Source organism: Balaenoptera ricei, chromosome 4, assembly GCF_028023285.1.
Source record: "Balaenoptera ricei isolate mBalRic1 chromosome 4, mBalRic1.hap2, whole genome shotgun sequence".
Taxonomy (NCBI): Eukaryota; Metazoa; Chordata; class Mammalia; order Artiodactyla; family Balaenopteridae; genus Balaenoptera; species Balaenoptera ricei.
In genome coordinates this window covers 79,496,448-79,523,851 of record NC_082642.1, presented here as the reverse complement: position 1 = coordinate 79,523,851, position 27,404 = coordinate 79,496,448, and the positions used below count along the sequence as shown (strand labels likewise).

General features: G+C 42.1%; 1 protein-coding gene across 3 annotated transcripts in view; it reads left to right on the top strand.

Annotated features, from left to right (window-relative positions):
- Window positions 1-27,066, top strand: part of LIPH (lipase H) — a 46,240-nt gene extending 19,174 nt beyond the window's left edge. For 2 of the 3 annotated variants that reach the window (XM_059922060.1, XM_059922063.1), the window contains exons 4-10: window positions 2,082-2,183; window positions 4,046-4,135; window positions 6,978-7,145; window positions 8,684-8,779; window positions 10,520-10,631; window positions 23,986-24,159; window positions 25,738-27,066. In XM_059922060.1, the coding sequence (XP_059778043.1) occupies window positions 2,082-2,183; window positions 4,046-4,135; window positions 6,978-7,145; window positions 8,684-8,779; window positions 10,520-10,631; window positions 23,986-24,159; window positions 25,738-25,825 (830 nt within the window). In that variant the 3' untranslated portion in view covers window positions 25,826-27,066. The remainder of the gene's footprint in view (window positions 1-2,081; window positions 2,184-4,045; window positions 4,136-6,977; window positions 7,146-8,683; window positions 8,780-10,519; window positions 10,632-23,985; window positions 24,160-25,737) is intronic. The other variant, XM_059922061.1, reaches the window with a different exon arrangement.
- The last annotated feature ends 338 nt before the right edge of the window (window positions 27,067-27,404 follow it).

Sequence of the window (27,404 nt, the reverse complement as noted above, 5' to 3'; positions counted from 1 at the left end):
CTAGAAATTTTTAAATTATATATGTGGCTCACATTATATTTCTATTGGACGGCACTGCCTTGGAGAGTTAGTTCATGGTGACCTTGGGGATGGGAGTAAGAGGCCCCTGAAAATGCATGCAAAATGTTTGACGTCTGTCCTGGGGAGAGGTCCAGAGCTTTTATCAAATTCTCAAACTGGTTAATCTTGTAATCAAAGCCAGGGATCACTAGCTAGACACTTTTCTGGCTATCACAGAGCAACAAGAAAGAGCTCCATTTTGTCATTTTTGTTTCTATTCTATAATAATTTCAATATTCTGGATTCAGATCCCAGAGTGCTTTGGTAAGTCTTTTGAAGTAGCAATTAATTCTACTTCTATTTTGCAGATAAGGAAACTGAGGTTCAGAGAAGTAAAGTAACCTGCTTAAGATCACACAGCTGGTTAATGCTAGGTTTGGGGTTCCATGTCACATCCATCTGACTCCAATGGTCTCTGCTCACACAAAATATGCAGCTTTTTTAGGGCAGTTTGTGATTTTTGGCTGACAGTATAAGCTGATCATTTGCTATGACTTATCTCTAAGGAGATCATATGTCCAAGTTTACTGTGACAGTCCTCATTTGTGTCTTCTGTCCTGGCACAATTATTAATAGCAGTCTTATCACTTTCAAAATTGCCCTGGTTTGGATTTTATATGGTAAGCCAATGTATCTGCTGTGGATCTGGAGGTTGCTATAAACTGAGGCTCTTACTGTTCATTTTCTCAGACTGGAAATGATGCTGTTTCATGTGAGGAGGGGGAGGCTTCCCCAGCAAGGTCTTTCCAAGGTTATGAGTTTCTCATTCTGTGCAGAGAATATCCTGTGGACTTGGGTACCTGGGTGTTGATCCACCTCCTCCCCACATCAGTTTCAGTTGGGAGCAGACAGAAGAGGAAGAAAAGCTGGCGGGTGGGGTGGGTGGGGGAGACAGAGGGACATAAAATTAGGAGGCAGATAAAGACACGCCTCAAGGAAGCAAGGGTGTTGGCCAGGGAGAAATGGAGAGATTGGGGCTAGAACCAGGACTGCTGAGGCAAAGATGCTATCTCTTGGATTTTATACCACCGGGGGATAGGGGATGTCATTTAAAATGAGCTTCATAGATTAAAAACTCAGAGACATCCCTTGAAACCTTTGTCACTCCAGGTAAGTTTCTAGTTAGCAAGGTCTTTGGGATCCTCTGGTGTTTCGTTTTTAGTTTGTGGTTACATCATCGTAGGAGCTGCTCTCTTGTTTTTGCAGCTGTTTCATAATAATGGTGAGGAATGTCCAGCTAACATTGACCAAGAGCAAGAAATCAGTTCAGGCATTTATGGGGTGGGTTAATTCTGCAGGAACTGGCACCCACTTAATTTCCCTCTTCCATACCTAGTCTAATACCTGGCCTGACCAGTGAGTCTCACACTTTCCCACTCAGTTTGCCAAACCCAGTTCAATGAAATCAAAAGCTCAACAGAGAGAGGTGGTTGCATTGTGAGGCTGTGGCCCTGGCTAAGACACTTGACCTCCCTGAACCTCAGTTCATTCATCTGTAAAATGGGGATGACAATAGCTACCTTTCCTCCTTTGTGATGTGGACCAGGTGAGCTGGTAAATGTGAATACAAATGGAAACAATAAAGGAGTTTTTTTAATAACAAGAAAGAAAAGTTGAGTGAAGTTTCTGGGTTATTTAAAATGAGATAAAGATACGTATAGTGTCTGCTTTTTATATGCACCCTTAGATGCTTTTCTCCTGAGGAACCAGTTTATCCCAGTCCCTGGTCCCCATATGTCTGTGCACTCCCTGCCGTGGAGCCCTGCACAAGGTATAGTACACCTCCAGATGGAGTCTGGATGAGCTCTCAGGGGGCGCTGTGAGGGTAACCACCTTTAGTGTGGGAAAAGGCTATACAGGGCTGCGGAAAGGAGCCTGACACAGCAGGATGGGCATGTGAGTGCTTGTCCACCTGAGCAGGCCCCGCAGCCTGTGAGCCATCTCCGTGGGCAGGGGTCCAAAGCCCGGCTGCAGGTGACTCATGGCGTGGGGCTGCCAAGCCGACTCTGTTTTCCTTCCAGGTCTGGACCCTGCAGGCCCTTTATTCAATGGGAGACCTCCAGAGGACAGATTAGATCCCGGTGACGCACAGTTCGTTGACGTCATCCATTCTGACATTGATGGTAACATTCCTTGTGGGTCAGTGACCACCCACACCCTCACCCCCAGAGTCCTAAAGAGTCTCCCCCTAGGGGGATCGTCATGCAGGGGTGGATCAGGTTCCTCTAGATTCCCTCTTTTCCTACGGGGCAAGTTTCCAAATCCACAAGACTACTGAAGGGAAGCTGCTTTAATGCAGGCACCCAGGATCTCCTGATGGAGTAGAGGTACGTTTCCCGTTGTCTCCTATTATTTTTAAAGTGATCATCTTGACCAGTCAAGGACGGGCTGATTTGCACACCATGTGGACAAATGTTTCCATAAGTACAACTGGGTTTGGATGCATGATTCCCTGTTTTTGTTGGTTCTTTGTCATTATTACCTTAAGCTGAAAGATATGTTTAAGTGTTGTGTCTTTCCACACAGAGCATTTCTGAACCACCTATAGGTCTCTAGCTCTCTGTGGATCTTCCTGGCTATTTCTATCTTTCATGGTGTTGATTTCATTTCTGGGATTGGGTACATGGCTTGGGGGTTGGGCTGATGTTACAGATGGGTCTTTATATCCAGATGTCTGGGAGAAGAGCTGGAGTAGGAACTTGGGGGAGAGCAGAGGGGACAGACCAGAGTGGACATTTAATAGTACATCTCCTTTGTGATACAACCACCTGAAACACACTTGACTGCCTATTGTGGGCACTCTGGTGTGGTATTCAGCAATTGTTTGCCTTAGAAGAAGTTTCTCTGTGAAATAGCTGTGTTCTTACTATGCAGTTTGCAAAGTATTACCTTACTTAGGTGCAGTACCTCAATGCTATTTTAATGCTTGATAGCATAGAGTAATTTATTTTTTGTTCTTGAAGAGGGCAAATTTTGAAGGAAAAATATAAGCTTTGCAGTCAAGGCAGAGGTGGACTCAAATCCCAGGTTTGGTTCTTTCTGGTGGTATCATGTTTGGTCCATAAGTCCTCCAAGCCCCAGAATCTTCATCTGTAACTTACTTCATCTGAATTTACCAATGGCTACTTTTCAGACATTGTGAAAATTAGAAGAAATCTGTGTAAAACCCCTAGTATCACACCCACAGACACATGTAGTTTCCTGAACATATAATAGCTATTATCATTATTGCAATGATACACTATATATGTGTGTATACATATATATACATACATACATATGTATAATCTTTTTTTTTTTTTTTTTTTTGGCCACACTACACGGCATGTGGGATCTTAGTTCCCCGACCAGGGACTGAACTAATGCCCCCTGCAGTGGAAGCGCGGAGTCTTAACCACTGGACCACCAGGGAAGTCCCTGTATAATCTTTTAATCAAGCATTTTACTGATTACTTTGGAGTTACAAGGTCAAAGAGAATAAGCAATTATTAAATCTATCTATAATTTTCTAGGTCCCCATTTTCTAGAAGAGTTTCCAATCTTTTAACCATCCTAGATCCCCAAACTTTAAAGGTTTCTCCTACTAAGTGAAGGTTCATTTTTTCCTGTTTCTTATTCATTAAAGACTTACACAAATGTAATTAGAGGCTCAGGAAGCACCTAGCAATGAGTGTTCCAGCCAAATATAAACATGAAACATATCATTTTATCAGCCATGTAGTGAATGAGTGACCAAATTCTCTTACATTTTCAGAAATATGGGAAATAAATTCTGTTACTAGCTTCATAGTCTCCTACTTGGAAATCACTGCTTTCTAACTAACTATCTGGCTAACTTTGGACAAAATATTTAAATAGGTTTAACGACAACAATAGCAGCAAAGACAAGAATAAGACAATCTCTGCCTATATCCTAAACAGGCAAATGAGCTATGAGATGGGAAAAGTTCAAAGCAGTATAAAAGCATAGTATATTGTCTTTTAGCACTGGGCTACAGGGAACCATTAGGAAACATAGACTTCTACCCAAATGGAGGATTGGATCAACCTGGTTGCCCCCAAACAATATTTGGAGGTAAGTGCAGATACTTTATATTTTGTAAAATAGTGGTTTAAAAAAGGTGTATTTTAAAAATCTGATATTATTCTATGTGAAGTCATTTTTAATCAAAAACAAATTTCCTGAGAAGATAGAGGTGGTATAAATATAAATTATAAATTAAACATTATTACTCAAATATACTACTTAAAAAAAATAACCATATGATTAAAAGTGATTTTGAATTATTTCTCTCTCTTGAAAAGGTGTGTCTTTGACCTAGAAATTACACATTTGGAAATCTCTCCTAGAGAAATAATGGAAAATGTAGACAAAAATCAGAGTGAAGATATTCAACATGGCATTGTTTATAATAGTTAAGTTTTCAGAAATAATCTAAATACCCAACATAGGAAAATTATTAAATAGTATGGTGCATCCTACACAAAGGAATGTAATTCTTAAAAACCATATTGTCAGGTTAATGAAAATGCTTACAATATGATGTTAAGTGAAAAATACACAAATTATACAGTATAATCCCAATTTGTTTTTTAAATGTATATTTGTACATGTGTAAGTGTAGAAAAAAACACTAAACATAAGTGCTCCAAATAATTATTAGTGGTGATCTCTGGATGTTGGATTTCTAGGTAATTTTTGCATCATAATTTGCTATTATTTTTTATTTTCTAAATGAGCATGTATTAGTTTTATAACGAGAAAAAACTCACAAAACAAAAATGGGTAGTTGGAGGGCAACATTAAAGTGTGATGGGGGACAGAATTAAAAAAACCCACCCTGGGCTTCCCTGGTGGCACAGTGGTTAAGAATCCGCCTGCCAATGCAGGGGACACGGGTTCGAGCCCTGGTCCAGGAAGATCCCACATGCTGTGGAGCAACTAAGCCCGTGAGCCACAACTACTGAGCTCGTGTGTCACAACTACTGAGCCCACATGCCACAACTGCTGAAGTCCATGCGCCTAGAGCCCGGGCTCTGCAACAAGAGAAGCCACTGCTATGAGAAGCCCACGCACGCTAACAACGAGTAGCCCCCGCTCGCCGCAACTAGAGAAAGCCCGTGCATGGCAACAAAAACCCAACGCAGCCAAAAATAAAAAAAACCCCAAAAAACAACCCCCCCCGCCAAGTGCTCTGAATCTGTATTTCACCATTGTTAGAGAAAATTAAACAATCATGGAAATAATTCTAGAAAAAGATGATCTTGTTACAAAATGGTAGCTGTATATGGCCCCATGGGAATGACGTAGTGTTTGAAAATGATCCAGATGAAATGGCATAAGTAGGGCCAATCATATTGTACCATAAATGGTGTGTATTCAAATCCCATCCTGTGTGCTGTAATGTAACTACATCCATGAGCAGCCAAAGATAATGTGCTTTGCTTACAAAGGACATCCTCTGTAGCATTATTAACTTCATTGTTTCTGCAAGTGGAAGTTCCAGGAACAATAATTAAATGTCGACTTGTCAGATTTTACTCCAGTCCAGCTTGGCCCCATGCTTCTCCTCTCTCGCCCAGTTTATTTCTTTATGTCCTCCACTGATTTCTTCTATGGGCATATGTGGACTCCAGAGAAAGAAGAAACATTGATCTGGCTCCAGCTCCCAGTGCCTCTCCAAACTACTAGCTCACAATCACAACTCCTCTTTCCATGGGGTTCACTGTCTGCTATTGAGATCCTTACCTCCTTTGATTACCCATCTTTGGGACCCAGTTCCTGTTTCTGAATGATTTCATCGTCTAACCCTTCAACCTTCTGATGAACCTCTCTGATATTTTGTACTTTAGTCCTTCATCAGCTCCAACTCTTCTGATGGCCACCTCTATGCCTCATCAGCCTCCTCTTTCACCACCACATCACATGGCACCCACCAAGAATTAACTTGAGGCTTGTGTCTCACCTCTTCTTGCCCACTTACAGCTTCCAGTGCCACCTCCTATTGTTCAGCTCCTCTCACTTCACCCTTCACCTCTGGAGCAGAAATGGAGCCCCTGTCACTTGTCTGCTCTCATGAATGCCCTGTGCACCCCCAGGCCCTTAGGTCTCTGCCATGTCAGCCCCCATCTTTGCTTGGGCACATTCTGGAGAAGTCATGGAGTCTTGTTGATCAAGTACAAGGTCCAGGCAAACTTGTTAACTTCTCCAAGGCCCTCAATAATGCCAGAAAAGCCTCATACTTATCTCTTGCTGACTTCCTATGATCACTCCTCATGCTTCTATTCCAAATACCGCCCCAGCTATAAACCCTCACCTCTTAGAGGTGAGCTAGATCTGACTTTTGTACCTAGATCAAGGTCCCACCTGAAGGAGCCATTTTAGCTATCCTAACCTTAGATCACAAAGTTGGTCTTTACATTCATTTCCCCATCTGACCCAAGGTGGAAGCATCCCCCATCCTTTTTCACAACTATCTCCTCTCCTTGCCCTCATTGGGGATCTTCCTCTACAAATTGCTCCCCAATGCCGTCTTTCTCTCATGTCTTTACTGGTTTAAATGTGCTTGCCTTCTGCTGAAAACCTCCGGGGGATCTCTGACTACCACTGACATTTCTTCCTCTCACTGACAAAGGAAGGACAAAGTCAAGTCCTTTAACCTCTCTGAGTCTCAATGTCCTGCTAGGTAAAATGGGGGTAATCATGCCTATCTTCTTGTCTCCTGCCATTTGTCAGCATGAATCCTGATCTATTGGTTTTATAAGGATTAAATGGAATCAAGTACATTGAAGCTGTTAGCACAGTGCCTGGTGTGTAGGAGACATGATAAATTATGTGTATAAACAATATGCGAGGCACTATTTATTACTAAATGCTACAACTGCTCTACTCTTTGATCATTCCTTTTACAACCCAGGAATGCAGTATTTTAAGTGTGACCACCAGAGGTCCGTGTACCTGTACCTTTCTTCGCTGAGAGAGAACTGCACCATCACCGCGTATCCCTGTGACTCCTACCGGGATTATAGGAACGGCAAGTGTGTCAACTGTGGCATATCACAGACGGAGTCCTGCCCCCTTCTGGGTAAGTCCAGCAAGCAGTTTCCCACTCTGATTAACAAAGAGCTAATTTCTGGTAGAATCCTAGCACCATTTTACCATCTAAAAATGGGCCTGAAAATCCTGTTTTTAAAAAATTTACTGGGCTTCCCTGGTGGCGCAGTGGTTAAGAATCTGCCTGCCAATGCAGGGTTCGAGCCCTGGTCTGGGAAGATCCCACATGCCGCGGAGCGACTAAGCCCGTGAGCCACAACTACTGAGCCTGCGCGTCTGGAGCCTGTGCTCCGCAACGGGAGAGGCCACAACGGTGAGAGGCCCGCGCACCGCGATGAAGAGTGGCCCCCGCTTGCCGCAACTGGAGAAAGCTCTCGCACAGAAACGAAGACCCAACACAGCCAAAAATAAATATAAATAAATAAATTAATTAAAAAAAAAAAACCCCACAACCTACTTAGTTTTCTGTAGCCAATTTGTTCTGTGAAGTACTCTGGGGTCTCCTAATAATAAAGAATGTTAGAAAGGCAATCTATATGGGATTTCATCCAGAAGGTAGTGCCACCTCCCTGGACACTTTATTCTAGCAAGAAAAAGAAGGTTCCAGAAGAGTTTCCAAGTTCACCCAGGCACAGTCACCTTATGTAGTCTGCTCCTGTGGGGACAGGAGCACCCTCTCCAGGCACACAACCTCTCTGCTGGGGGAGGGTTTGGCAAAGCAACCCCTCTAACAAATTGTGTCTGTAAATGCCCTCATGCCACACTCTGGTGCTGTGTGCATGGACACATACAGGGGTGGGCTGGGGTAACAGACACCGTGGAGGCTGCTTGGATATTTGCTAAGGGTTAGTAGAAATATTCTGGATGGTGGAGACTTTGCAACTGGATGGTCATGAGAATTCTCTAATTGTACCCAAAGGAAAGACTCAAGTTAACATCAGGGCATGCTATAGACAAGGGGTTCTCAGACTTGACTGTGCATCTGAATCATCTACGGAGCTTTTAAAAAATGCTGATGCCTGGGTTCCACTCCAGATCAGTTAAGTCAGAATGTGGAGGCCACTCCCTAGCAGTGGGAACAGAGGAGAGAGAGAGGCCCCAGGGATGGCCCTCAGCCTCATTCCTGTAGGCACGCCACGAAGGAGGGCGTTTCCCTGCCTGTTGACAGAGTAACAGCAATTCCAAGTTCTCTGCACTTCAGGGGCCCAATCATAGTTCTTCAAGAAAGTACATTGCTTTGCAAAAGTGATGCTGTTCTAGGTATAAACCTGAATCTGTTTTAAATAATCTAGAAAATGAATGTATTGCTGGAAAATATCAGTGCTATTTTTAGTCTACCCAGTGTGTGTCACTCCCCACAATCCCACCCCTGCTACTGAGGACCAGGGTTGGTGATGTAAAGTCAGTAGATAGGGGGAAAAGCCACTGGAGGGTCCTTTGGCAAGTGGGTACGAGGGGGATTGTCTCGATGGTGGTGGCAGTCAAACCCGCTGTTCTCACTATCTCCGCCATTGCTTTTACATTTATATGATACATGTTAATGTTACACTTTTCTGACTTATTTTATAGGCTACTATGCTGATAATTGGAAAGACTATTTAAGGGAGCGGGATCCTCCTATGACTAAAGCGTTCTCTGACACAGCTGAGGAGAAACCCTTCTGCAGTGAGTGGTGAATGTACTTGCTTGCTGTTGCCCAACTCTTTTATTTTTGGAATGGCTGAGTCTCAGCTTCCTGGCTACTTCTTGGCAAATGAAGGCCATGGTGAAGCATGGACTTTGGAGTTGGAAGGACCTAGGTTGAATCCTGACTCTCCTACATTATAGCTGTGTGACTAAGACATTTAACCTCTCTGAGTCTCAATGTCCTGCTTGGTAAAAGGGGGATAATCATGCCTATCTTCTGGGTTATAAGGATTAAAACCTCAACAAATCATAGTTGTTAGCTTCACTGGATGGCCATTCTAATCACTAAGATCTTCCAGAAATTTGCTTGAGCCCCAAGAGACGTGAAATTGTGGTTAGGAAAAATCAGGTGTCAGCCACATGTATGGGTCAGTTCCAGCTCCAAAACAAAAGCAATGACCTTCTAAGGACATTGAGAGGTTGGGTATTCAAGATGGGAGCTAAATAGGGCAGCAGATGATCAGATGCCCCGGGAAGCAAGTAGGAATTTTCCTGGGCAGATGTACATCTTACAATCTTATCCCCCTTTTCACTTTTCTTGGGAGCAACCCCTATAAAAGAAGTTGCAGATCACCAGGTTTCCCTCCTCCTTTGGAGCCATGAGTGGCCGCCCAGGGTTTGGTGTCTGCCCAATCCAAATGGGGCAAGCCCCTGAGTACTAATGGGCCATGAAATGGCAACCCCATGGCTGACCTTATTCCCTAGTGGGACTGTCATTTCCCTGAGCCTCTTTCCCCTTCTCTGCAAGTCTGACCAAGAGATAGCAAATCTCACTATCATGGTGGGATCCCCATCTTCCCAGAGCGTCCTTGACCTTGGGGAGCAGAGAGTAGAGAGGAAGAATAGTTCTCTGGATACGTTATGTGCTCTCGTTTATTCAGTAGGAATTAATGGATATCCATAGGTATTACTGCTGGGATTACAAAGAGGAATAACCATCCCTTCCTAGTTATCATTGTAGTATATTTTAGCTTTTTTAAAAACCCCATAAGACATTATACAGGCAATATCTGTAGAGATGTACACATATGTTTACCACTTTTTGGTTATCATTTGTCTTGCATTTTGTAAATAAAGTGTGTTAACTAATGATGAGAGAATACCAGAGCACGATAAGAACTCTGAGAGAGACCTGGCTTAGTCTGAGGGTCAGTGAAGGCCTTCTGGAGGGAGTGCATTCAGCTGGAACCTGAAGGATGAATTGGCAAAGGGGACAAAGTAAGAGCGTCCAAGTTGGGGAAAGGCCCAGAAGCAAGAGAGAGCATGGCAGTGCAGGTGGTGTGGCATGACTGGGGAAGAGATGAGGGAGGCTGGGTAGGCTGGTGGACATGGCCCAGATTGAGGAAGACCTTGTCAGCTGTGGAGGGTCTCTACATGGCCCCCTATTTGGTTTATTCTAAAATGGGCAGGGATTGAAGTGAACCAATCATACTTGGCAGTAGGCCATGAGATTTCAGTCGATAAGGTGGAAACACTGATCCAAGAGTGACGCCTACACATGGCAACTGCATACCACTGAGTTCTGCCATCACTCAGGCCATCTTTACCAAAGGGAATAGGAAAAAATATTAGAAAATTCTGCCCTGGATCTTTGCAGAAAAACTAGAGGAAGAGAAAAGGAGACTCAGTTATTAGGGAGGTTGGGTTTTTACGAATTGAACCTTCAGGAAAGCAGCTGGTAATATTCTTCTCTTACCATGTTCTCTCCCTGTTTTGTAGTATATCATTACTTTGTGGATATTATAACTTGGAACAAGAACATACGAAGAGGATCCATTACAATCAAATTGAGAGACAAAGCTGGAAACACCACAGAATCCAAAATCAATCAGTAAGTTGGGCTGGGATTCTTTGCAGCTTGCTATTTCCTTTTTTGCTCAGAGAAATTAAATCCCAAACATATCTACTTTTTAGTTATAGGTCTGTATGCGTCTTTGTCCTATAAAATATATAAAGGGGTATATTGCTTAGTTACTTCTTGTGGCTCTTGATCTTTCAGGCTCTTTACAAATGGAATTGGTACAGGAATTTTTTTCCTTCTTCCTTCTTTCTTTCCTTCCCTCCCTCCCTTCCTCCTTTCCTCCCTCCCTTCCTTCCTTCCTTCCTTCTTTCTCCCTCCCCCTCTCCCTCCTTTCCTCTCTCCTCCTTCCTTCCTTTGCGTAAACATTTAATTTCAAAAGTCATCCCTGCTAGCTATAAATGATTTAAACAGTAAAGAAGTATGTAACATAAAAGCACAAACCTTGCCCCATCCCAACAATCCCATGCCCAAAGGCACCCACTCACATACACACGTTTCTATTCTTTTCTGAGCTCATAATATACATATATACATAAAAACATATATATATTTCTGAAACTCAGAAAATCTAATTTGCAATAGAAAATTGGAAACACCCTAAAAATCCAATGATGGGGAAATTGTTAGTTCCCATATAATAAAATAGTATTCAAACATTGAAGTTATTTATAAAACATATTAAATGAAATGCTTATAATGTACTAAGTGAAAAAATGCAGGATATAAAATTATATAAAGTATAAAATTAGCTCAACACTGTAAAAATAATGAAAAAGAAACATGCCAAAATATGTTAGATTGCCCCTTGGGTGGTAGGAATATGAGTGCTTTTTAAAGTTTCTCTTATCGCTTCTCGGCCTTTTGGCTAAGATCAAGTGTAAAGTTTCTCTTTACTTTTCAATTTGCTGTGCTGTTGTATATATATAGTTTTAAAATAACGAATAATATTTTTAATCTGTTACTTTTATAATCAGGAAAAAGGGAAAAAAAACCCAAACCCTTTAGTGTAAGCAAAGGAATTTGAGGCTCCTTTCATTAAATGACTTAGGAGTTGTTTCCTGGGTCCTATTATCTACTAGACACTCGGGTTGTCTCTTGGCCTCATCCCTAGAGTACCACGTAGATTGTCATCTGAAACTGGCAATCGCCTTATGGGCTCACTGTGTAGATAAATAGGGAAGGTGTGGGTGTGGGGTTTGGAAGTGACTTTTTTTTTTTTTGGCTGCACCGCACGGCTTGTGGGATCTTAGTTCCCTGATCAGGGATTGAACCTGGGCCCTCAGCAGTGAAAGCGCAGAGTCCTAACCACTGGACCGCCAGGGAATTCCCTGGAAGTGACTTTTTAAAATGCATCCTTGGATCATAATAATAACAGCCTTTGTTTATTGAACCAAGCACATTACAGACATTGGTTAATGTAATTCTCACTAAAATCCTGTGAAGTGGTATTACCATCCTTTTTTTTTTTTAAATTTATTTATTTTATTTATTTTTATTTGTGGCTGTGTTGTGTCTTTGTTGCGGTGCGTGGGCTTCTCATTGCGGTGGCTTCTCTTGTTGTGAAGCACGGGCTGTAGGCGCGTGGGCTCAGTAGTTGTGGCTCGCGGGCTTCAGTAGTTGTGGCTCTCAGGCACTAGAGCGCAGGCTCAGTAGTTGTGGTGCCCGGGCTTAGTTGCTCTGCAGCATGTGGGATCTTCCCGGACCAAGGCTCGAACCCGTGTCCCCTGCATTGGCAGGCGAATTCTTATCCACTGCGCCACCAGGGAAGCCCCTATCATCCGTATTTTATAAATGAGGAAACTGAGGCTCACAGAGGGCAAGCGGTTTGGCCAATATCACACTCCCTTCAGCGCCGATGTCCCCAAACCCATAGTGGGGCAGCATTTTCAGGGAGGGAACCACTAAGGGGCCACATCTTGAGAAACCAGCCTCAGGTAGTTTATAGGCATCAATGAGGAAGGTGGGCAGAGACCTCATCTGGAGAGTCTAAGAAACAGCAGGGGAGATTGTGCAGTTATATGAGGAGCACTCACTCAGCAAAATTTGGGTATTTGGGCCAATAATTGGTTACATATTTGCTTTACCTATGTCTTAGAAATTTGAATTTCATATAGTGAATTTCTCCCAAGTAGGAATTCCTAAAGTTGGAGGCTTGTTTCTTGATTAAGATAGAGACCTTAACATCTTTATTTTAGTCATGTTTAGTCATTCCCATTTTAGTCATGTTTGTGAAAAAGTCATCACCGATCAGAGAATATATGGGAGAAAAGGAAATAGTTGTTCTATTTCGTGATAAGATTATGGATACTTTTCTCTTTTCTGCCAGGTAAACTCTAACATTTTAGTATTTAGTATTTTTATGATTTAAGAAAATGGAAATAATAATATTAGAATATGTACCCTGAGCTTATTCAGTCTTACCAGTCTATGGGTTACAAATGAAGTCACATTCAAGGATATTATCTGCCTGTTGACTCTCCCTGTATATGTGTTTTAGATATATATATATTTTTTAACCTTAAAAAAATTGAGATATAATTCACATACCATAAAATTCACCTTTTTAAAGTTTATAACTCAGGGGTTTTTAGTATATTTACAAAATGTGAAACCATCAATACTATCTAATTTCAGAACATTATCGTCATCTCAAAAAGAAATCCCATACTTATTAGTAGTAATTCCCCATTCCTCCCTCCTGTCCAGCCCCTGCCAACCACTAATTTGCTTTCTGTCTCTATAGATGTAGACCTATAGACCTATTCTGGGCATGTCATATAAATGGAATCATACAATATGTGGTCTTTTGTGTCTGGCTTTCTTTAAAATTTTTATTTATTTATTTATTTTTGGCTGTGTTGGGTCTTCGTTGCTGCACGCGGGCTTTCTCTAGTTGCAGCGAGCAGGGGCTACTCTTCATTGAGGTGTGCGGGCTTCTCATTGTCGTGGCTTCTCTTGTTGCGGAGCACGGGCTCTAGGCACGTGGGCTTCAGTAGTTGTGGCTCGTGGGCTCAGTAGTTGTGGCTCACAGGCTCTAGAGCGCAGGCTCAGTAGTTGTGGCACACGGGCTTAGTTGCTCCGCAGCATGTGGGATCTTCCTGGACCAGGGATCAAACCTGTGTCCCCTGCATTGGCAGGTGGATTCTTAACCACTGCACCACCAGGGAAGCCCTTGTGTCTGGCTTTTTTTTTGATTTGCATGTTTTCAAGATTCATCCATGTGTAGCATTCATCAGTACTTCGTTCCTTTTTATGGCTGAATAATATTCCATCGTATGAATATTCTACATTGTATTTTGATCCACTGACCTCTGGCCCAGATGCACCACTGTGCTCACACATACCACATTTTAAATACCCATTCACCAGTTGATGGATATTTGGGTTTTTTCCACTTTTTGGCTATTATGAATAATGCTACTATGAACATATATGTACACGTTTTTGTGTGGACATATGCTTTCATTTCTCTTGGGTATATACCTAGGAGTGGAATTTCTGGATCATAGAGGACTTTGTGTTTAACCTTTTCAAGGAACTCCCTGCCAAGCTGTTTTCCAAAAGGACTGCACCATTTTACATTCCCTCCAGCGATGTATGAGAGTTCCAGTTTCTTCACATCCTTGCCAACACTGTTATTGTCAGTCTTTAAAAGTTTTTTTTTCTCTTTAATCATGATAAATAAGCATATGATAAAAAACCCCATAAAATTTACCACCTTAATCATGTTTAAGTGTAAGTTCATTAGTAAGTATATTCACATTGTTGTGAAATAGCTCTCCAGAACTTTTTCATCTTGCAAAATCTGAAACTCTATATCTATTAAATAACAATTCCCATTTCCCCCATCCCCTATCCCTAGCAACCACTATTCTACTGTTTTTATGAATTTGACTACTTTAGATACATCATATGAGTAGAATCATACAGTATTTGTCTTTTTGTGATTGGCTTATTTCACCTAGCATAATGTCCTCAAGTTTTGTCCATGTTATAGCATGTGACAGGATTTCTTTCCTTTTTAAGACTGAATAATATTCCATTGTATGTATATATCACATTTTGATTATCCATTCATACATGTCTGTCTTTTGTTACAACCATTCTTGTGGGCATTACATGATATCTCACTGTGGTTTTGATTTGTAATTTCCTAATGATTAATGATGCTGAGTATCCTTCATGTGCTTGTAGACCATTTGTAGAGCTTTTTGGAGAAATGTCTATTCAGATCCCTTAGCCATTTCTTTTCCTTTTAAAGAGACTTTATTTTTTAGAACAGTTTTAAGTTCACAGCAAAATTGAGCAGAAAGTACACAATTTTCCCACATACTCCCTGCCCCACATAGGCACAGCCTCCCTCAGTACCAAAATCTGGTACCAGAGTAGTACATTAGTTACAACTGAAGAATCTACATTGATATGTCATTATTACCCTAAGTCCATAGTTTACATTGGGGTTCACTGTTGGTGTTGTGCATTATCTGAGTTTTGTCAAATGTATAATGACATATGTCTACCATTATAGGATCACGGAGTAGTTTCACTGCCCTAAAAATCTGTGCTCCCTCCCTATTCAAATCTATTCATCCCTCCCTCCCCCCAACCCCTGGCAACCACTGATTTTTTTTTTTTTACTGTTTTCATAGTTTTGCCTTTTCCAGAATGTCATGTAATTGGAATCATACAGTATGTAACCTTTTCAGATTGGCTTCTTTCACTTAGTAATATAAGCATTTAGAGTTCCTCCTTTTCTTTTCTTTTTTTTTTTAATGGCTTGACAGCTCATTTTCTTTTAGCACTAAATAATATTCCATTGCCTGATGTATCACAGTTTATTTATCCATTCATCTACAAAAGACATCTTGGTTGCTTCCAAGTCTTGGCAGTTTTGAATAAAGCTGTTATAGACATCTGGGTGCAGGTTTTTGTGTGCCTTACCCATTTTTAAACTAAGCTAATTAACTTTTTATTGTTGAGTTGCAAGAGTTCTGTGTATATTCTGGATACAAGTCCTTTATAGTTTTACGTCTCACATTTAGGTCTTTGATCCATTTGGAGTTAATTTTTGCATGTGATGTGAGGTAGGGGGCTTCTACTTCATTCCTTTGCCTGTGAACATCCAGTTGTCACAGCATCATTTATTGAAAAAATTCTTCTTTCTCCATGAATTGTCTTGAGACCCTTGTCTAAATCAATTGACCAGGAACGCCCAGGTGGTCCAGTGGTTAGGACTCTGTGCTCTCACTGCCGAGGGCCCAGGTTCAATCCCTGTTCGGGGAACTAAGATCCCACAAACCGTGCAGCATGGTCAAAAAAAAAATTCCATCCACCATAGATGTAAGAGTTTACTTCTGGACTCTCAATCTATTCCATTGATTGATATATCTTATCTTTATGCAAGTACCACATTGTCTTGTAGCTTAGTGTAGCATTACTGTAGCTTTATAACAAATTTTGAAATCAGGAAGTATAAATCTCCCAACTTTGGTATTTTTCAGAACTCTTTTGCTATTCTGGGTCTCTTGAATTTCCATATAGATTTGAGGATCAGTTTGTCAATTTCTGTGAAAAAACAGAAGAGGCAGCTGGGACTTTGAGAGGGGTTGTCTTGAATCTGCAAATCAATTTGGGGAGTATTGCTGTATTAACAATAGTAAGTCTTCCGATCCATGAACATGGACATGGTATCTTTCATTTATTTAGGTCTTAGTTAACTTCTTTCAGTGATGTTTTATAGTTTTCAGTGTACAAGTCTTGCACTTTTGTTAAATTTAATCCAAGTATTTTACTCTTTTTTATGTTACTGTAAATTGAATTCTTTCCATAATTTCATTTTAGATTATTCATTGATAGTGTACAGAATTACAACTGACTGATCTTGTATCCTGCAACCTTGCTAACTCATTAGAGGACTCAGTAAGATGTTCTATGTACAAGATCAGGTCATCTGCAAATAGAGATAGTTTTACTACTTTCTTTCCAATCTGAATGTCTTTCCCCCCCCCACCCCGCCCCTTTTCTTGTCTAACTGACCTGGCTAGAACTTTTTTCTAAGCTGAATAGAAGTGGCAAGAGACATGTTTGTCTTGTTCCTCATCTTTGGGGGAAAACATTCAGTCTTTTTTTTTTTTTTTAATATCTTTTATTTTATTACTTATTTATTTATGTTGGCTGTTTTGGGTTTTCGTTGCTGTGGGCGGGCTTTCTCTAGTTGCGACGAGCTGGGGCTACTCTTCGTTGCGGTGTGCGGGTTTCTCATTGCGGTGGCTTCTCTAGTTGCAGGGCACGGGTGCTAGGCGCGCGGGCTTCAATAGTTGTGGCACGCAGGCTCAGTAGTTGTGGCTCGCGGGCTCTAGAGTGCACGGGCTTTGTTGCTCTGCAGCATGTGGGATCTTCCCGGACCAGGGCTCGAACCCGTGTCCCCCGCGTTGGCAGGCAGATTCTTAACCACTGCACCACCAGGGAAGTCCACATTCAGTCTTTTAATATTAAGTACATATTAACTTTTTTTTTGTAGATGCCTTTTATCAGGTTAGGGAATTTCCCTCAATTCCTAGTTTGTTGAGTATTTTTATATTGAAGGGATATTGGATTCTGTCAAATGCTTTTTCTGCATGTACTGAGATAACCATTTGTTTTTGTCCTTAATTCTATTGATATGGTGTATTATAATAATTGATTTTTGCATGTTAAATCCACTTTGCATTCTGGGATAAATCCCACTTGGTTAAGGTATATAATCATTTTTATATTTTGCTGGATTTGGTTTGCTAGTTTTATTTGAGTTTTTTTGGAATTTATATTCCTAAGACATATTGATCTTTAGTTTTCTTTTTGTGTGTGATGTCTGGTTTTGATATCAGGATAATACTGGTGTCACAGAATGAGTTGAGAAGTGTTTCCTCCTCTTCTATTTCTTTTTTTGGAAGAGTTTGTGAAGAATTTGGTGTTAATTCTTCTTTAAATATTTGGTAGAGGGGCTTCCCTGGTGGCACAGTGGTTAAGAATCCACCTGCCAATGCAAGGGACATGGGTTCGAGCCCTGGCCCTGGAAGATCCCACATGCTGCGGAGCAACTAAGCCCGTGCACCACAACTACTAAGCCTGCACTATAGAGCCCACGAGCTACAACTACTGAAGCCCGAACGCCTAGAACCCGTGCTCTGCCACAAGAGAAGCCACCATAGTGAGAAGCCCGCACACCTCAGTGAAGAGTAGCCCCCGCTCGTTGCAACTAGAGAAAGACCGCGTGCAGCAACAAAGACCCAATGCAGCCAAAATAAATAAATAAATAAATAAAAATTTAAAAATATATATATTTGGTAGAATTCACCCATGAAGCCATCTTGGTCTGGGCTTTTCTTTGTAGGATTTTCTTTTTTGTTTTTAATTGCTAATTCAATCTCTTTATTATAGGTCTGTTCAGATTTTCTATTTCTTCTTTTTAAAATTTATTTATTTTATTTATTTTATTTTTGGCTGCATTGGGTCTTCATTGCTGCGCCCGGGCTTTCTCTAGTTGTGGTGAGCGGGGGCTACTCTTCGTTGTGGTGCACGGGCTTCTCATTGCGGTGGCTTCTCTTGTTGCGGAGCATGGGCTCTAGGTGCGTGGGCTTCAGTAGTTGTGGCTTGCAGGCTCTAGAGCGCAGGCTCAGTAGTTGTGGTGCATGGGCTTCGCTACTCTGCAGCATGTGGGATCTTCTCGGACCAGGGCTTGAACCCATGTCCCCTGCATTGGCAGGCGGATTCTTAACCACTGCTCCATCAGGGAAGTCCCTGTCGTGTCTCTTTTAAAAATCCCTTTCTTGAGAGATTTTGTTCCTGTAGTTTTTATTGGTTGTTATTCAGACAGGTGAACACAAGCCTTCAGTTTGAGAGGTCCCCTCAAGCACCAGAATGGACTTTTCCTCCTCATGACAATTTTCAATTTGAAACAGCAAAACACTCTTGGGCTGCAGCATCAGGGTGATATTCTGGCTCTTCTTGAGGACATTATGGGAAGTCAGGCTGTTCTGGCCACATATCCCCCTTCCCTAGAACAGGAGTACTCAGTGGTGGACTTCCTTTTGTTCTCTTTCCTTTTATGGGCCATTATTTTTGGGGTTGGTGCCTTAATCTTTTCCCACACCCCTAGGCAGTTTGAAATTCCACAGTGAAACCTGAGAGTGACAGTCACCGGCAAGTGCTTGCCAGGTTGCTTGAGTGTGGTAGTTCACGCATCACATTTTTTACATGTAAGCACATATTTGTATGCTCTTTGAGAATTCTGAGAAGTCTTTGGTAGGTCTTAATCGTTCCAATCTTTTGCATTTTTCCGTTTCTTTTTGCCGTTAGCAATCTGGGTCCCATCAGGGTCTGGTGCAGCAGGGAGGCGGCTGACTGCTCCCTGCCTGCAGAGCAGGGGTGCCCCGGGCACGCGCCTCCGCTGGGAAGGTCGCTTTGGTGGTCCCATGTCCCAGCACTCAGTCCTGCGGGCCTCCTCACTCGCACCCAGCCCGGGCAGGAGGTGCCCCTTCCCTGCAGCTGCTGCGCAGGCGCTGTGTGGACCCGGCAGCTGCACCGCCCCACCAGCCAGGATCCGTCCTCCCGCCCGCAGCTGGCGGCCACAAAGCCTGCAACCCGCAGCTTCCCTCCACGCCCCTCACAAATGGCTTTATTATTATTATAATTATTTCACTATGTGCGGGAATTCTTTGAGGATCTGAGGAGTAGATTTCTCCAGAAAGATTTTGCGTTTGCCTGTCAAGTTCCTGGAGATACCATCAATCTGAGACCACTTTAATTTCTAAACTTGAGGTTTCTCAGACCACAAGTAGTTTGAATTTAGCTGCTGACCCATGTGAAGGGCACTCAGCCCCCTAGCTCCTCACAGGGCCAAGATTTGAGGTGGGGAATTTTCTGTCACCTGAGGTGGTAGAAGGTCGTTTACTTCAAATTCGTGTTTAGTTCACTCTTCCCCCAGAGTTCTATTCAACTCCCGACCTTCAGGGGTCCACAGACTTTGTTTCATGTCCTACTGCACTGCAAGGCCATGAAAACTGAAGCTCAAGGTTACAAAGTTTCAAAAAGACCAACAAAAGGTGATTTCAGGATTCCTATCTATTTGGATTTCTGCTTTCACGTATTTTGAGGGTTTCTCAGTATTCTTTCCTTTCTTCTTAGTTCAGTGCAATTTAAAAGGTTTTCAGTTTTGTTTTTTGTTGTTTGTAATTGTATCCACTATTATGAATGCTTTCAGGGTATTCAGTGCACCATACTGCCAGAACTCATAGTTCACTGGCTCTCACTCTATTTATTCTTGTATGAACCCAACGCTTGGTTAGTGCCTCCCCATGTATTTCCAGACATCCTTCTAGGAGGAAGAGGGCATCTCACCTCTACTCATGGACAACCTTGATCAGCTCCCGATCTCCTTTTTCTTCTCCCGCCTTCCTAGTACCCCCATTGGGTTCTGCCATCTGCAGGTGGCATCACCTTCTCCTGGAGTCCCTGCCCTTTCCTGATTCCATAGCTGCCCTTGGAGAAGTGGGAAGGGATCCCTTTTTCCTCTTGCTACATTCTGATCAAGAGAGGACCAGGGGCTTCCCTGGTGGCGCAGTGGTTGAGAATCTGCCTGCCAATGCAGGGGACACGGGTTCGAGCCCTGGTCTGGGAAGATCCCACATGCCGCGGAGTGATTGGGCCCGTGAGCCACAACTACTGAGCCTGCGCGTCTGGAGCCTGTGCTCCGCAACAAGAGAGGCCGCGATAGTGAGAGGCCCGCGCACCGCGATGAAGAGTGGCCCCCGCTTGCCGCAACTAGAGAAAGCCCTCGCACAGAAACGAAGACCCAACACAGCCATAAATAAGTAAATAAATAAATAAATAAAAAATCTAAAACGAACCTCATTAAAAAAAAAAAAAGAGAGAGGATCAGAGTGGTGCTGCTTATAACCCTCTTTGCTTAAACCACTCCTTTCCTATTAGTTTTTTTTCTCTCTCTTTATTGTGGAAAATTAAAGTTTACAGAAAAGTTGCAATAGTACTAAGAGCCTTTTCTTTTTCTGAACCATTCTACAGTAATTTCCAACATGCTGCCTCATCAACCCTAAGTATTTTAATGTGTATTTTCTACAAACAAGGATATTCTCCTACATAACTACAATTGACCATCAAAATAAGAGAAATAATATCGATACATTACTACCGTCTGATCCTGAGACCCCATTCTAGTTTTACTAATTGTCCTGATAATGTCCTTTGTAGCAAAGGGATTCATTTCAGGATCACTGGCTGCATTTGGTTTTCCTGCTTCTTTAGTCTTCACTTTGGAACAGTTCTTCCGCCTTTCCTCGCCTCTTTTGACTTTGACACTTTTGAAGATGACAGGTCAATTATTTTTAGCATGTCTTCAGTTTGGGTTTGCCTGATGTTTCCTCACGATTAGATTCAGATCAGGCATCTTTGGCAAAGACACCACAAAGGTGACATAATGGTTGTCTCAGTGCATCCTATTAGGAGGCTCACAATTTCGACTGTTCCATTAATGTGGATCAAGTAATTAAAGTGATTTCTGCCAAGTTTCTCCACTTTAAGGTTACTATTTTTCCCTTTCTACTTAACTAGTATTTTGTGGGTAGGTACTTTGAGACCATGTAGATAGTCCATTACTCCTCAAACTTTTGCCCACTAGTTTTAATGTTTTGTGGTTGAATTATTACTCTGATGGCTGCCATATGGTGATTTTTCTAATTCAACATTTAGGAAAGGCATTTTTTTCTCATTTATTTATTCATTTATTTGTTTCATGTCCAAATATATCAATACGGACCCCCGGATTTTTATATTTTATCAAGGGGGAATTATAATCAGTTACTATCATTATTTATTTATATTGATATTCAAATTGTCCCAAATCAGGCCAGTGCCTTTTTTTAATGCATTTTTAATTGTGGTAAAAAAAACATAAGATATACCATTTTAATCATTTTCAAGTGTACAATTCAGTAGCATTAAGTATATTCACATTATTGTGAAACAGATCTCCAGAACTTTAAAGAAAAAAATTATTTATTTATTTGGCTGCGCCAGGTCTTAGTTGCGGCACGCGAGATCTTCTTTGTGGCATTCGGGATCTTTTTTTTAGTTGAGGCATGTGGGATCTAGTTCCCTGACCAGGGATCGAACCCAGGCCCCCTGCATTGGGATGTGGAGTCTTAACCACTGGACCACCAGGGAAGTCCCTCCAGAACTTTTTCATCTTGCAAAACTGAAACTCTATACCCATTAAGTAACAACATCCATTTCTCCCTTCCCCCACTCCCTGGCAACCACCATTCTACTTTCTATTTCTATGAATTTGACTATTTTAGATATGTCATATAAGTGGAATCAAACAATATTTATCTTTTTGTGACTGTTTTATTTCATTTAGCATAATGTCCTCAAGGCTCATCCATGTTGTAGCATGTGATAGGATTTCCTTTCTTTTTAAGGCTGAATAATATTCCATTGTAGGTACAAATCACATTTTTTTTTTTTTTTAAGAAATTCACGTTCTTTTATTTATTTATTTATGACTGTGTTGAGTCTTCGTTTCTGTGCGAGGGCTTTCTCTAGTTGCGGCAAGTGGGGACCACTCTTCATCGCGGTGCGCGGGCCTCTCACCATCGCGGCCTCTCTTGTTGCGGAGCACAGGCTCCAGACGCGCAGGCTCAGTAATTGTGGCTCACGGGCCCAGTCGCTCCGCGGCATGCGGGATCTTCCCAGACCAGGGCCCGAACCCGTGTCCCCTGCATTGGCAGGCAGACTCTCAACCACTGCGCCACCAGGGAAGCCCTAAATCACATTTTTTTAATCCGTTCATCCATTGATTGACATTTGGGTTGCTTTCACCTCTTGCCTATTGTAAATGCTGCTATGAACATGGGTGTGCAAATATCTTTTGGAGACCTTGCTTTCAATTCTTTTGAGTATATACTTAGAATTAGAATTGCTGGATCATGTGGTTCTATTTTAAATTTTTTGAGGAGCCTTCATACTGTTTGCCATAGTGGCGGTACCATTTTACATTCCCACCAACAGTGTACAAGGGTTCCAATTTTTCAATATCCTTGTCAACACTTGTTTTCTGTTTTTGTTTTTTTCACAGTAGCCACCCTAATGGGTGTGATTCTATATTTTTTTGAACATCTCCATCACTCTTTGAGTGTTTCCTTACTTTTGGCACACATGTTGTTCCAGGATCACTTTGTACGTTCCCTGCCCTAGCCCTGGAATCAACCATTTCTCCAGGGAGCCCTAGTTCCATTTTGTGGAGATGGTATTTAGAAACCAAAATCTGGGCAACCTTTTGGATTAGTTTTACTTGTGGCACTTCTGCTCTGCACAGTGAGGCTGGGGTGACAGGCACCTTCTCACCCCCATCCCGACCTCCAAACTAAGGATTCATTCCTAGAGCAATCATTTCTCCACAGCCTATTCTTGCAGCTCCCCAGAGGGACAGTACCCAGGTGAATCTCCCTAGTGGATACACCTTAGGCTCAATTTGGGATTCCAATTGTAGGAAACATCTCCACACACTTGGAAAAAAAAGTATTGGAACCTGGGATGTAGCTGTTTTAAGGTTTCTCTTGAGGGCAGAACTGAAAAAATATATGCTTAAGCACAACTTCTAAATTAGTATCTAGGGACTTCCCCGGTGGTCCAGTGGTTAAGACTCCACGCTCCCAATGCGGGGGGCCCGGGTTCGAACCCTGGTCAGGGAACTAGATCCCACATGCCGCAAATAAGAGCCCGCATGCAGCAACGAAGATCCTGCATGCCGCAAGTAAGACCCAGCACAGCCAAATAAGTAAATAAATATTTAAAAATAACTAAAAAAAGAACTTATAGGGCGGCTTGCATTAAAAAAAAATAAGTTAGTATCTAGTGTGGCTAAAAAATATACCTGTGCATCTAGCAATGCAGTTTAATGGAAAGACCATAACTTTGAACTCAGCCAGAACTGGGTTTTAATCACTGCACTGCTACAGAGAAGCCCTGTGACCTGGGTGAGCTTTAGCTTTGCAAGCATCTGTTTCCTTGTTTGTAAAATGAAGACAATAATACCTTGCAGAATTTTTCAGGGGATTGGAGAAATGCGTCAAGAGATGAGGATGCTGTCTGGCCTATAGTAGGCAGCGCATACGTTTCCAATGTCACAGCATCTCATCAGTCCTGGGGTCGGCAGCTTCACTTATGCAGTCCCTTGGAATCCAACGGACTTTGCCCATGAAAGTCGGCTAGTGCAGGCTATGGGGTCAAATGGCTACTTGCTGATGAGTGATTTGTAGGCTTCAAAACTGTTTTCTTTCATTGGTAATTCATATCCACTTAAAAATATATTATTTCTTCCTTCCAGTGAACCCACAACATTTCAGAAATACCACCAAGTGAGTCTGCTTGCAAGATTCAATCAAGATCTAGAAAAAGTGGCAGCCATTTCCTTGGTTTTCTCTACAGGATCTGTAATAGGCCCGAGGTACAAGCTCAGGATTCTCCGAATGAAGTTAAGGTCACTTGCCCATCCAGAGAGGTGAGCTGAGGCAACGTCTGACAAGCCCCTGTTTTCCAAAGATGTTATTGGTTCCTGTCCAATCCGCTCGGTCTTACGTTTTAACAGGACTTCATCAATCACAATGAAAGAAGTGAGGGGTTTTCCAAAACTAGACTTGATAAAAATAAGTTGCCCAGTAATCCAAGAAAAATTTACTGGTATGCACTTAAAGACAAACCGTCCAATAATCCAAAGAAACAATGTTGTTATATGCTTAGAGTTACACGATTCCTCCCTAATCACTCTACCCATGCTGCTTGCAAGCTGATAATTTGTTGTAGAAAAGAAACCCTCATATAATTTGGCAAACTGATAAAACACAGCCTAGCATTAAAAAAGGTACAGAAAATTTGGAATATTTTATTCCATTGATACAGGATACAACTACTATATCAATGTTCAATTTGATAACTGCACTGAGAATATGCTTGTTCTTAGGAAATACACACTGAAGTATTAAGGGGTAAACAACCTATTCTCAATTGGTTTCAGAAAAAATAAACTGCGTGTGTGTGTGTTTGTGTGTGTGTGTAGAAAGAGAGAGAGGCAGAGACAAAGAGGGGGAGAAAGAACAAAGCTCTGATGGTATGTGTGTTTTGTGAGCAATGCCACTCCTACATATATTCCTAGTGTTCAATCTGTGGACAGAGACAGGAAGTGATGTGAGCAGTTACTACTTTATGTTTATAAATTCCTTTTTCCTGAAGGTTTAGGATACCTCAAAACATTTAATAATACAAGTTTTTTGTTTTTTTCTAAGAGGATAGTCATTACATCTTTTTTCTTTTTCTTTTTAATTGACTTATTTAATTTATTTATTTTTGGCTGCATTGGGTCTTCGTTGCTGCGTGCGGGCTTTCTCTAGTTGCGGCGAGCGGGGGCTACTCTTTGTTACGGTGCGCGGGCTTCTCATCGCGGTGGCTTCTCTTGTTGAGGAGCACGGGCCCTAGGCACACAGGCTTCAGTTGTTGTAGCAGGTGGACTCAGTAGTTGTGGCTTGCGGGCTCTAGAGCGCAGGCTCAGTAGTTGTGGCGCACGGGCTTAGTTGCTCCGCAGCACGTGGGATCTTCCCGGACCAGGGCTCAAATCCATGTCCCCTGCATTGGCAGGTGGATTCTTAACCACTGCACCACCAGGGAAGCCCAGTCATTACATCTTAAAACTGGGACTTTTTAATACTTCTTTCCCTGATTATCAAAGGAATACATATTCATTTTATAAAATCTGGAAAGTACAGAAAGTGTTAGGAGGAAGAAGAAGAATACCACGGATAATGTCATTATTCAGAGGCAACTACTGTTAAAATTTTTGGTTATTTCGTTCTAATCTTCTTTCTATTTGTTTTTAAACCTAGGTGAAGTTATATGGTAAATAAAATTTTACACCCTGATTTTTTTGCTGTTGTTGGTGTGGCTTTGCTTATTTACCACAAGCATTTCCCTAGAACATTAAAAATAATTGCTAAATAATTTTATATCTGAAAGAGATGATATAATTTACTAGAATGGGGTAATTTTATTATTGTACTGACAAGGATATTTCATCTTATTTTCACAGGCCCCAGTTGTGTCGGTATGATCTTGTACTGATGGAAAATGTTGAAACAGTCTTCCAACCTATTCTTTGCCCAGAGTTGCAAATGTAACTGTTGTCAGGACACCCGGGTACCAGTAACATCAAGAATGCTACAACTACAGGATTTTTAAAGCTTCACCTCGCCTTCTCCTCAAGGCATAAAAAGTACGGAATAACCAGGGTTTTTTTTGTTTTGTTTTTTTTACAGTCATGTCCTGTGGATGTCATATTGCAAAATGTCAAGTGACCCTGGATTATGAAACAGTCCTGCGAAGGGAGCCCCTAAATAGGGCAAGTCAGAAATAGCCAGGCTCCTGACGGCCCAGCGTCTTGTTAGGCTGTGTCCTGGGGCCTCATTTGTTCCGAACTGTCGATTCTGCTGCCTGTCACTCGGGCATTTCTGCCAATCACAGTGGCCAGCCAAGCATCTTAAAGGGAAGGACTGGCTGGAGACCTCACTTTGGACTCGACCCCATGTTCCCTGTGCCAGATCCCTCCAGGCTCTGCACAGAGAGGGAATGGCTTCCTGCCTTGTTTAAAGTGGGGTTGGTGCAGGAGGAGGTGGGGACAGACCAACAGCCAAGAAGGCAGCTGCTGGGACTAGTGGATGAGGGAAGAAGAGCAGATGAAGCAGTGGGGCAGCCTCGCTCACAGGGACAAGGGATAGAGAGGCAGGAGAGAAAAAGCAGAGCTTGTTTTTCACTTAAGGTGAAGAAGCATCACTTTACATGCAACCCTCATTTTAAGCAATACTTAAGAAATGTTTTGTTTTTCTTTATTACCAATGTAATCTGTAATTATTGAAGGAAATTTCAAAAATGCACAGATGCAAAATGAAAATATGCTATCCATAATCCCACCTGTTAGAGGTTAATTAATGTTAACCTTTTGGAGAGATGCTAAATAACTTGTTTTGCCAACATGTGAATTCAAAGCACTAACCGGTCTGCTCTTGGAGCACCTGAAGCTCCCAGTTTGAGGAATTCTCAGGCTTCCGTAGGAAGAGGTGTGATCCATGAATCTGAAATGACAACAGCAGCCAAGTCAAGAGGCCCTCCCAAGGGCCAAGGTCAGAGAGGTCAGAACCACTTGAGGTCAGATGCCCAGGGGGGAGACAGAGCCAAAGGGGTGGACATCACCCATCCCCCGGCTGCGGCCACTGCAGGAAGGTTCCTGGGATTCCTGAGAGTCATAGGTCCACTAACCTCCCCCCATCCAAGTGACTGCTCTTCTACTGCTTTCTGTGTGGAGAGCCGTATTTTAAAGAAACAGACTCTCCGTTTCATAAATGATGGAACTCTGTAAATATAATCCAGTGTGGCACACTTTATTTATACCTATATAGCAAGTCCAGAGTCTATTCCACTTAAGTGCGAGATGCCTGCAGCGAATGTCTGAACTCTGAAAGGAGAAAGGCTCAGCGACGCTCCTGCCCACTTGGACATCTTTTCAGCCTTCCTCCTTCCTACACTTCCTCAGCAGTGGTGGATACAGAGATCCCGGTGCTGATAGGTCCTGATTTCGTTTTTAGAGTTTTATTGGTCCTGTATTTTGATTAGCACAGTCACTTCTTTGGGCTCTTTGCCTTCCTTAGTAAGCAGGGGATCAAAACAACATCAACAAAATGCCAGGAATAGCATTTCTATCAA